General features: G+C 44.9%; 1 protein-coding gene across 5 annotated transcripts in view; it reads left to right on the top strand.

Moving 5' to 3' along the window:
- The window catches only part of LOC135394873 (AF4/FMR2 family member 3-like), a 161,811-nt gene that overhangs the window by 84,255 nt on the left and 65,431 nt on the right, over positions 1-12,125 (top strand). For all 5 annotated transcript variants that reach the window (XM_064625910.1, XM_064625911.1, XM_064625909.1 and 2 more), the window contains exons 5-6: positions 1,103-1,434; positions 6,281-6,319. In XM_064625910.1, the coding sequence (XP_064481980.1) occupies positions 1,103-1,434; positions 6,281-6,319 (371 nt within the window). The remainder of the gene's footprint in view (positions 1-1,102; positions 1,435-6,280; positions 6,320-12,125) is intronic.

Raw genomic sequence — 12,125 nt, 5'->3', positions numbered from 1 at the left:
TACCTTCATGACCATGATGAGGAATTTCAATGGTGCTATGTTATTGCAATGCTTAGACAGGACAATAGCATTAAATGTGATTTGAATAGTTCTGTGCGGGACAGCTTCAACCAACATTGTAGGTGTCCATGAGATGTTGTAAAAGATTTGCAAAAACTATTGGTGTGTAGGATAGGCTTGCTTGGGGTTTAAATTTTTGCTAATTAAAATTTTGCTAATTTTTGCGAGTTATTCAAACTGTAAAGTTTGCAAACTTTTTAGGGGCACGTGAAAATTTTGAACAAAAAAAAAGTGGAATATGAAAACTCTCTGAACTTACTGAAAGCAAAATGTTCGTATTTACAAGCTCGGAACTCTGTCACCATCGTTAACCCACACACTTAACCCACCACTCCGAGACACTTTTGGAAGCCTTCTTAAGAAGAAGCAGAGAGCTCACGTCACATTTGTTTGAGGTTCCCGAACACCCGAACACCTCTAAATCTTCCTTTGAACAATATTTTCATTTTTCCACAATTTTTGAGTGATGAAACATATCTCCAACTTGTTTTTTTTTCAAAAATACTTTTTAATGTAAAACCTGTAGCCTGGGTTTACCCAAACACGAGCTGGAAAAGTTGCGACATTATACATAGAGCCTGAAGCTTTAGGGTTTAACCCGATTCTTCCCTGAATTTGCACCCCGAATTCGAGGTTGCCTCTTTAGGGTGAAACCCGATTTTTAACCGGCAAATTGCCCTCACTGAGACATCGGTAGGAATGCACACTAACTTGTTTGATGCAAACGCAGTTACATAACCATTTGTACCGAACCAGCTCAGTTAGTTAGAGTAACTGAGCCAGATTTCTCCCCGAATTTAGCATACTAGTTTTTCACCCGAATTTGCATCAATTTAGAGCACATGTTTATTTACCCGATTTTAACTCCCCAAATTTAGAAAAAAATATTTCCCAAAAACTTCAGGCTCTAATTATACCAGTTTATGCAGTACTTTAGTACCACATGATTTTCTGCTGCATTTCGTGTGTTTGTTGCTTTTTCAGAAGTGTTCCAGGTATGCGATCTATGTGCTGACAATATCTCGTTTTGACCTTTCGACAGGTCGCGGAGATGATGTTGACAAGGGGTCTTCGAAAGTGCCCTTAACGACGTCTGCCTCCAACGGCCATGTGGTGCGTGCCCCAACGCTCCGTGCACCTTCCAAAGATGTGAACAATGGTGTCACTGCAGCACCACCCACATCTTCAGCAACCAATACGTCATCCTCACAAAGCTCTTCACTGAGCATAAGAACTGAAAGCAGTCAGAAAGTATCCGTGTCTACTTCGTCATCTTTGTCTTCTCGACCAGCGCCACCAGTGGTGCAGGAACCCAAGGCAAAGCGCCCGCAGCCCAAGCTTGTCATTCCGCCTCCAGAGACGTTGGAGTCCAACGTAAGTGCTATGTGCTCTTGTCACACTGACGTGGTGTTACGTATTTGTTTGGTGAGCGCTACGGTGAAACCTCGTTAATTCGACTACCTCCCGCGGCATAGTGGTTAAGATTTCCACTTGACATTCCCCATTGGCTACGCTTTGGCTATGCTATTGGCTACTCTATTGGCTACTCTATTGGCTATGCTATTGGCTACGCTATTGGCTACGCATTGGCTACGCTATTGGCTACGCATTGGCTATGCTATTGGCTATGCTATTGGCAACGCTTTCCACACCAAGACTAGGAGGTGACACGGGTTCGAATCCTGTCACCGGCTGCGCCGTCTGAGGTTTTCCCTGGGTTTTCCGCAGACTTTCCAGACTAATGTCGGCACAGTTCTCCCTGAAGTCGGCCCAGGACACATACTAACCCCTCTCTGTCTCCCACTCCTTCCTGCTGTCCTCTCTCCATCTGTCAACGTCTGTACGCCGCTCATAGCACACAGTTGCTTCGTGGCGCTAACGTGGAATTAAAAGAAAAAAAAATCGTTAATTCGGACACGAATTAACTCCGATGCTTGAATGCTTAATTTGAAATGCTAGATAATTCGAAAAAAATACTGCGGCCCTGCTTTTGAGCGTTGTGATCTGACCACGTAATTCGAAGCATGTGCGCACCACAGCCCACATAACCCCTTGAATGTTGTGCATGAGCCCGACTCAAGCCCGACTCAGGCCCGACCCCTTAACTGCTTTCGACGAGCGTCACTCGTCCTCCTCAAGAAAAGGTTCTTTTGAAATTGCTTTGGACAATTCTGGCTCGTCTACGCGATGTTTTGGGTCTGTACGGGTAGAGGGCAGCGCGGCATCTCCCGGAGCGAGCTTCGTGTCGCTGTTGGAAGCTGTACACGCGGGAAGAGCCGGCAACACCCGGTTTTTAAGCGTGGCATCCTCAGAACCGTCGTCTACGTCTCGGGCAGTGATGGGCAAGTACCGCAAAACTGTACTTAAAGTGAAGTACCAAGTACCTAGCACCTGTTGTACTTTAAGTACAGTGCAAAGTACCATACTACAAAGGTACTTAAAGTAAAGTACAAAGTCCTTGGCAAAGTACTTTAAAGTACTCATCAAGTACATTACAAATTTAGATTGTATCGCTGGATGTTGTAACGCTTGGTAGTGATAAGAGGTGAGGTAATTATGTTTCGACTGCCATCTTTAAAAAGCTTCTAGAAAGCATGTTTGCAGAGTGCTAGTTACAAAAAATGGATAGTTTACAGCCGATTCATTAATATGAACTGAAAGAAGTCATTTTGCGTTTGTTTTGGTCATTTGGGTACTTGACTATTTGAAAGGAAAGTACCAAAGAAAAGTACTTAAAATACAGTACAAAGTACACAAATTTAAATGTACTTGTAAATGAAGTTCAAGTACTGAGAAATGTACTTAAAGTAGTACTTGAGTACTTGGTACTTCAAGTACTTCCCATCACTGGTCTCGGGCGTAGCCATTATTGCGAAAAAGAAGTTCCCACAGATCATGAGCGGGTACCGTGAGACGTCGACAGGACTGGCATTCTGTCGAACTGATGCCGTGACGGAACTGACGATGATCGGATCGCGGAGGTTGACGATGAGCCACCGCACCTGCCATAATTTACTGAGAATGCTGGCTTCTGCTGTTGTGGTGCGGAGATTTCGTAGAGGCAAACGGTGCGCTCTCCATTCTGGTGAATTTAACGTCCCGTCTCGAAAACATTTAACTTGCGACGCAAATTAGAGCATGCGGCAAACAAAAGTGAGTTTTTTTTTTGTTCTGAGCGTCAGTGACGAGATCTTCGTGTAAATAAATGTATAAAACTCAGCCATGTATTTGAGTTTGCTTAATTTGGAAGCCCGTTGAATTGGAAGACTTTTTGAGGACCGAGCGACTTCGAATTAATGAGGTTTTACTGTATGTGTGTGTGTGAATGGCACCAGTGGAAACAAACTGTGGTACAGGCTAAGGACTGTCCTAACTTCCAGGATTGTATTCCAAATCTAAATGGAAAGAGTTGAAATAAATATCTCCCAAGTAGATAATCTAAAGATATTCATGGCACAAAGATATTTAAATAGGTGCATTATTAATACAATGCAGGCACATAAATAGTACTGAATATATAGCATCTTTCATTCTGAATACAATCTCCTCTCCGCCTAGTTAGTGCCACCCAATGGCACTGCCAACATTGCACGCGTGTGCACAATATGCATCATAAACATTCTTCATTCTTCATTGCGGCATATGCATCATAACATTCTTCAATGCGGTAAACTGTACAAGTGTAAGCACACGAATGTGTGTCAGGACATTCAGTCAGTGAAAACGTGGTCCTTTACTGATGTGAGCGTTTCCTTACACCGAGACCAACACAGATGTTGTATTGGGACAACATAGATGTTTCGCACTCGTTCTCAGTTATTGCACTCTGACTTCATCAAAAATTGTAACATGGGAGATTAAGACCCTTAATAAAATTCCAGTACATCTGTCACTCTGCAGTTTCTAAAGTGCAATTTGCCAATAAACCTGCTGAAACTTTTTTAGGTGAGAATAAGCACCAGTTACATCAGTAGGAGCACCACCCTCCTGTGATGCGGACTCGAATCAAATACTTATTCCTAATGTGGGCTGATTGACAAAGGATAACATAATGATAGAAAACGTTAGGAAAGGAACAAATCAGATACAATATACTGATTTGCGCTGTATTTGCTTTGTGGAGAGATGGGAGAGAGACCTTTGTAGTCAGTGTTTTTTTTTTTTTTTTTTGCAGTTTTAAAATTAAATATAGTCTATCAAAGGGGTTAGGCTTAACTCTTGTGTACCACCCCCTGCTGCATGTTCGTCACTCGCGTTACTTCTGCAACTGCCAAATGTTTTGAGCGAAGTGTTGCTTCTAAAAAAAACAAAAAAACTAGTGCAGTAATTAAAGTCCTCGCGTTAATTAACGTTCCCTTCAAAATGCACTCTGGCAGTTTCAAGCAGGTACTAGCAGGTACTCAACTTCTAGCTGACCCTATCATTTTTCTCATCCGTCACAGCCAACAGCAGCAAGCACAAAGACATCCTAACGTAAAATTTACTGCTGCGTAGGACCATTCCTAACTCCATTGCACAAATGGAGCGGTGTTCACCGAGACGGAAGCCAGGCAGTTTCTCCAGGGTAGCAAAGAAAAAAAAAAAGTGCGGAAAGCATGACATATCAAAGCAGCAGCAGCACACGGAGAGATTCATGGCCATACCCTGCTCACTTGATTGCGTTGGGAGGATGGTTGCCGTAGCGATGGAGCAGGAGCGGTCCTCCTCTCCGTCCCCCTTTCTCTCTGCCACGATTCCACCATTTTGCCATTATTTGCCATTTTTATTGGGCTGCACATCCCAATTGGCCGCGTCGCGATGCGTTGTCCAATCGGACTGTAGGCGTTAATGGTGCTCGGGACTCTCTGGGCGAGGATGGGGATACGTTTTTTTGTCGTTTTTTTTTTTTTTTTGCGGCCTCATTTGGTGCAGTGGAGTAGAGCACGGTCGCCTGTGCGTGCGTGCTTGCGTGCGTGCGTGGGAGTGATGTACATGAGCAAGTGATAGTGGACTGGGATATGGATGGCACACGTGGCTGTGAGGGGAAGAAATTAGATTCGATGGCGCGCTGTCTCTCCGTTCAGGAGTGGCCACAGCTCTGCTTGTTTGTTGTCGCAGCCTTTTGTTTGTCTGTCTTCTTCGTGAGGTACATACGGAAAAATTAGAACCTTACGGTCAACATCAGTGCAAGCAAGTGCAGTACCTCTTGGGTTGCACAGAAGACCGGTGGGCTGCGCTTTTATACTGCAATATATGTTAGTCATGCCACTTTCGAAGTGCAGGGCCTTCTGAGACATTAGTAAAGCCATACTTTTTTTCTGATGAAATGAACTGTGAAATGATTCACCTGAATTGTGCATGCTCATGCATGTAGTAGTTTACTTCTGCTTGTCCTGAAATCTAAGCTAGTATTGAACATAGTTAGCTAATGCAGCCATTAGAGAGTCCTGGATAAATTTGTGACAGGTATAATGTGCAAAATCAGATTCTGCTCTGCATGCAGTAAAAATAGTTGGAAGAAATCTCTCATTTTTTGCACAGTATTTGTTCAAACGCTGGAATAAAATAGCCGGTGTAAGCCTGGACCAAAACTTAGAGGAGCATTAAAAGGTTTATAACTGTTCACAGCATGGTTAGTGCTCTGGATCCTTGAGACAACAGACTTCAGCTTGCCGTATGCATGTCTGGGGTGGGGGATATGACAGTTTATTAAATGAAAAAGGAAAGGTCAGCCAGACCTAGCCCATACCTAACCCAAGGGAGATGCCTGTGGAGATGTCGTGTAATGTTCATTAATCCTGTCACAAGATAGACCCAAATTGTTACTGAGCAAGAATCTTCTTAATTAATTAATTAGAATTAATCTTCAGCGTCGGTTTCTGTATTTTGTTTATGCGATCTACAGGACTTGACTCCCCTCTTCGTATACGCTTCAGCGAGAATGAAAGGAATATTTGCTATGTGCTCTGTCTGTTCCACCATGTGGTTTTGTCCATGGCAACTGTACAGTCAGTGCTGCTCTTGGGTTGAACAGGACTTCACATACATACATCTGTTTTACATATTATCTGTGTTCCCTTTTCTTTTTTGTTAGAGAAAGGTCTTCCTTGCATTTAAGACGTACGTCATTATTCTTGTGAACAAGTGTCTGCTTGCAACACTGATGAAGTGGAAATTCCAGTGCCCAGTCTACTTTTAGTGCCACTTTGTCTTCAATTTGTACCGCGCCTTCTATTTCCAGCCATGTGCCAGTCACCCGGAGCTGGAGAGCATCCTCAAGGTCAGTGCCTTACCTTCATTTCACTGGTTTATTGCTTTTGTTGTACATCTCGAGACAATAAGTCGCCCCAGTCGTACTGAGGCACTTTGTACGACTGCTTGCACTCAAATACCATGGTCCTATCAATAGCATTGTCCCTCTCTGCACTTAACATTGGGGGCCACATTGTGTGTGTGTCTGAAGTGACACCGTGATGGCTGCATTGTTATTGCGATGCTGATGATGCCAGGCTTAGGCTTAAACCTGGGAATAGTGTCAGTGGTATGCCCGGCACGAAATACAGGGCAGCTATGTACTGTGAACAGCTGTTTTAGTTATGTGGGAGATGGAGTTCTTTGTGCAGTGAGCATGTTTGGCAGTAGGACTTTTTCTGGAACCAGCGTCTATGTGGAGTAGGGTTATGATGTATCGTACCGGTCTGGCTATAAAACTTTGAGGTCTTTAACCTGGATGAAAATAAAAAGTGAAATGCACTGCCATCGAAACAGCATCTCGTTTGCATTGCAAAAAAAAAAAAAGTTAAGCAAGCTCCTACATTCCTGTTCAGAATCATTGTTCCCTCTCCAAATCCATTTCCGGGAAACACGCAATTTGGCTTTGTCTTCTTCAACAGAATTTTGTCGGTATCTAAATATTTTCTTCTGCCAGCATTTTTAGCATTTTCCGAAGTTGCGCGCACATTTTCTTAAGGAATTGTTTTCATTGTAAGTCCAAGCTATGGGATTCGCACGTTCAATGCAGTAACGTGCACAGTAAGTGAAATGAAATTTAGTCTATTTTAACCTGTGGGTCTCGCAGCATTGTATAGACAATTTGAGGCCAGTTTACCACAATCTGTCTGTATGCCAGCTTCTTTGCGCGCTCTTCCTCTTAAATCATCCAGTCAGATACCCCAAAAGTACGTCCTTGCAGCTACGACATGTATTTTCTTTTTTTTCGACCTTGCGCTTTTCTTGACACGCGCAGATGTCTCAGTCACTCGTTCTGGGGATGTTTCCTATCTTGTTTTTTTTCTCCATGCTTTTGGTTTTGGCACAGGCATACAGACTGCGCGCATTCTGGGAGAAGAGGATGGTTAGTAACGGGCCGTTGGTTCCGCGGTTTTGAGAGCATTGCAAGATATATATTTAAAAAAAAAATCTACGAACATTTTTTTTTTTTTTAGATTGTGGTGGAACAACTAAACACGCCATAATATTTGAGAAGGTGTTGGAAGTACTAGCCGTGCACAGCGTACGATTCCTTACGTGAGCAGAGTGCACTTTCTATATCCGTGCACCTGACGTCACATGTCACGAGTTGCAGGCCACTGTGTGACGAAAGATGTCAGCGCCAATCAAAGGGCTCATGATCTGAGGGTTGGCTGCCATCGCACACCGGCGCTGCGAGTGGCTCGTAGATGGCGTCCTGTCGGATTTTTCGTGACGAATGAGAGAGCTCTTTCACTCATCCGACACAGCGGTGGGAGTGGCCTGTCTCTTGGACCATTCCCGACAACGCGTATGCGCATGCCCAGCCCTTGAGTTCGCCATCTTTGAGTGGAAAGCATCGCTATGGACCCACCTGCGGGAGACTGTCATGTTCATTGTGGGGAGATAATCGGTTTCAAGGTTACGCGGACGCTTGAGGTCTGGTAACGAGTACAGTGCGCTTTCACTCTTTCCGCATTCTTCTTCCAATCTTCTCTCGCTACTTTCCCACGCAATGTGCCAGTCCGAAAAGCGCGTCACCATTATTGTGGGGGAAAGACACGACGTTCGACATTCCGTCGCCAGGGGCGACGCGAATATGGAAATGGTCCGCGGCACGTGCAAAATGTCGCCACACTAGCCAGACAAACCTTGCGTGTAGTATCACTGCACCACCATTACTATTATTATTATTTAAGAAGTCTTGCAAATGTAACTGCGGCGTAATGGCAGGCTACTCCGCTAAAATATTTCGCGCTAAAATATTTATGTATGAGTCTTCCTAGCCAGGTTTTAAAATCCCCATCTGAACTGAATTCGTTTTATTAAGAAACGGAAATAATTTTCAGAGCGTTTCTGTTGCACAGGCAATAATGCTGCTCCGAGAACTTCAATGCACTATTTCTTCCTTTTTGTCTTGGTTACCTGTTATTATGCTGCCATTTTGCCACTATTTGACTGCTAGCCAACAAACCGATATGGTTTAGTCGACGTGAATCTAAATATATATACATACGTGGAAAAGATTACGATTGGCTGGCAAGGTATGACGGTAGCGATGACGTCCTTACTTGCGTCTCTGGCATGCAGCCAAGTGGGAGACATGCATATTGCAAGGACGGCGTCTAACCCCTCGAAGGTCAACAAACTCCCTTGTTGCGGTAACACTGCAATGTAGCTAGCATAGCAACATGAGACCCCACGCCTAATTCTGTCCCCCGCGGCATCTGTGAACGCACTACTCATGGTCTTATTGGAGTGGAGATACTAATCTGAGCACCCGTTCCCCGAGATGTACTGATACAAGATATGGATATTCCACTGGGTGATCTGAAAGGAGCATTCGCACAAGAACCACAAACTCCTACGGGGACCCAATCAACCAGCGGAAAACCGCGCTCTAGCTAAGGTTTTGAAGCTGATATCCGGCAAACTTACCGAATTGGGCCAAACTATAGCCTTACGACCCCTGCCTTCGTTTACCAGTATAGAGGCAGCGGAAGATGGGCAAAACGTCATACCTTTCTGCCGCCACGTTAGCGGTTACCATGAGGTCAGCCACGATATTTCGTAGCAGACGACAGGGCTGATGGTGTCGTCTGCTACGTTCGCTGTGGATCACTCCCGGCTTTCAGGTGCCGCGAGAACGCTCAACGCATGACGCGTCGGAACTTTCTGCGTTTTCGTCCACTAGAATATTCCGTGTGAATACACGGTATGAGGAGTTCTCGGGTCCGTCCCCGTCATTGGTTAACATGCATCATGCCCTTGGTCATTCAGTGACATCATCTCACGGTTTTAGAATAAATTCCGCCTCGCGTCAAAGGCATTGATGCCGTTGCCGCACGCTCGGCAACCATTTTTTTCTCTCTCTCGTTTTTTGCATCGGCGCTGACTCCTGGTAGTAGCGAGCGAGCAACAGTTGCCGCCGACTGTTCCAGGACGAATGGGAGCGTGTCGAGTGGATCTTCCTCCCCCTCCGTGACCTTGTTTCTGCCTTTGGGTCCAAGCCTTTTCTTTCCGTTGCCGTGGGGGGGAGCCCCATTGTGTGACTTTCCACGGTGCTGCCTGCCTTCATTATTGGGAGGGTGTGGTCGCCAATTCGCGACTTACGCGGTCCGCTGCTCACACGGGAATTTTCGTAACCACCCTCGCTCGTGGCAAAATCACCATGTTGCACACGCCATAAGTAACGTAATTTTGAGGAAATATGGCACTTTGTTCTGTTTTGACACTAGCCAAAAGCGTACACCCACTAAATGAAGCCATATTTTGCCAGCGTAAACTATACAAATAATTCCTACTCGACACGGGTGGGTGAGTCCTAGCACCTGTGTCGCTATCGCATCATTGGGAGTGGCCAGCGATAGCATGCAACACCTGCGAACCTATTTGTGTTGCTACTGGAGTAGTGGGTAAAAAAAGCTAGGTATGTAATTCCTGAGGATTGAAGGCGTTACAAAACCACGCACAGAAACAGCATTTGCATTAGTTGTTTCATTCATTCCTTGTTCATTGCCTTAGTTACAGGCTGTTTAGCCCCCATTATTTTTTCTGGTCGCGCGTATGATGACGTTTGCAACGTCACACACGCACGTCGGTGGAAGAACGTTTTTTTTTTATTCCATGTTAGCACCACGAAGCAACTGTGGCTATGAGCAGCGTACAGACGTGGACAGGTGGAGAGAGGACAGCAGAAAAGGAGTGGGGGACAAAGAGGTGTTAGTATGCGTCCTGGGCCGACTTCAGGCGACTTGATTCGACTGGAAAGTCTTGGGGGAAAACCCATAGAAAACCTCAGACAGCACAGTCGGTGACAGGATTCGAACCCGTGTCACCTCCCAGTCTTTGCGCGAAAAGCGATCATCCTAACCTCAATGCCACGGGAGCTGATGGTGGAAGGATGTATGGTGGGGGGACTGTGGCTGCTCATGGTGGCATTTGGAACGCAAGACTGTTCCTCGGAATTAACTGTGTTCCATAGTTTTCAGTAGCATTCCATAGTTCTCTGTAATGGAGCAGAAAACCCCGTACAATCTCACGAAGAAAGAAGTCTGCATTGCGGATGTGACCAGACCGGAGTGTGGCTTGTAGCAGAGAAGAGGGATGAAAGACGCCAGCGGCCGTTTGGGTCAAATCATCGTCCCATTAGTGGTTGCTCCAAGGTCATGCTAAGACTCGGAGGTGACGGGTGTGAATCCTCCCATTGGTTGTGTTGCATGACGTGTCCTTTTTGTCTGGGTTTTCTGGCAGGCTTTCCAGACGGTTTTCTACGAAGTCGGCCCAGGACGCGTGCTGGCACTCCTCTTTTTCTACTCACCTCTCTCCATCTGTATACCACTCACAGTTACTTCTCAGTGCTTGCACGAAAAAAAAAAAGAAGAAAAGGCAGGGTGTATAGCGTGATGAAATATTAGGAAATATATCGTTACATCGTTATATTAAATATATCTTTACATCGTTATATTAAATATACCTTTACATCGTTATATTAAATATATCGTTATATAGGAAATATATCGTTACGTTTAATCAACACGCGCACATAGTTCCTATGTCCTTCGTCGAGTCATCGGATAGGAGGTGCTCCGTGTCGTTTCCCTGAAATGTTTTGCACGAGCTCGAAGCGTGTGTTCTTTTTTTTTCTTTTTTTTCGTTCTTTACGTATCCCGCGTTCTTCGAATGTGTTGACCACTACGCGCGCCCTGCCGTCGAGTGCTCACGTGCTGTTGCGCCTCACACGTAATTATGTTTGCGGCAAGGTATGCCACTTAATCTCGTAACGACTTTAGCGTTGACGTATCACATGAAGCTCGGGGTTTTTTTTATTTTTTTTATTTTTATTTATTTATTTATTTATTTATTATTGCTTAGAAATGGTACGGTACAAGTACATAGAAAATTGGGCTGAGAGGGCAAGCCCTGTCGAACAGCCCAACGTTTCAGTGCCACTAGCGGTTCGGCGGAACCGAACTTTTATGAAAGGCTCGGTATAAAGTCAATTCTTGCGTAAGGGGAGAGGTTTAAAAACAAGCGCGACAAAATGACTTTTTCTGGCAGAAACACCCGCCGTCAACGCAGCTTTACTTAATGAACCGAAAAATCAAAGAACGTTCTCGTTAGTCGGAACGATTATATGAATTACTTAATTATTTAGAACTGCCTTTACACGAGCCATATATCACCGTACCCTCCCTCAAATGTTTACTGTCGACCATGCCGCGCAGCGTTCGATCACTTTCGAAGCTAATTTCCCTCGACAATGCGAGTCTAGCATTTCCACGCCTTGTTGCACTGAAGCGAACACTTCGCGATAATGCGCCTATTCAAACCTAGAGAGCATTGTCAGACGGGAGACAAAAGAGAACTGTTTGTTTTTTGTCGTATGGCCGGCTGTTAAATTGCGCTTCCTTTTTTGTTGCGCGGGGCGCCTAGCTTGTTTTGCATGCCTTATCGTTCCGAGTTCATTGTGTGTTTCTCGCTCTTTTGCTCTTTGAGCTCGCAAATGAGAAACTCGGAAAGCTGACTCGTTGGAGCACCGCAATCGAAGAGCGAGTGCTTTTGAGTACGTGAAGTTTTCGGAATTTCAATGAAGGACGACGCCTTCTTTTGCGCTT

This window comes from Ornithodoros turicata, chromosome 5 (assembly GCF_037126465.1).
Source record: "Ornithodoros turicata isolate Travis chromosome 5, ASM3712646v1, whole genome shotgun sequence".
NCBI lineage: Eukaryota > Metazoa > Arthropoda > Arachnida > Ixodida > Argasidae > Ornithodoros > Ornithodoros turicata.
This window is presented reverse-complemented; position numbering and strand designations above follow the sequence as displayed.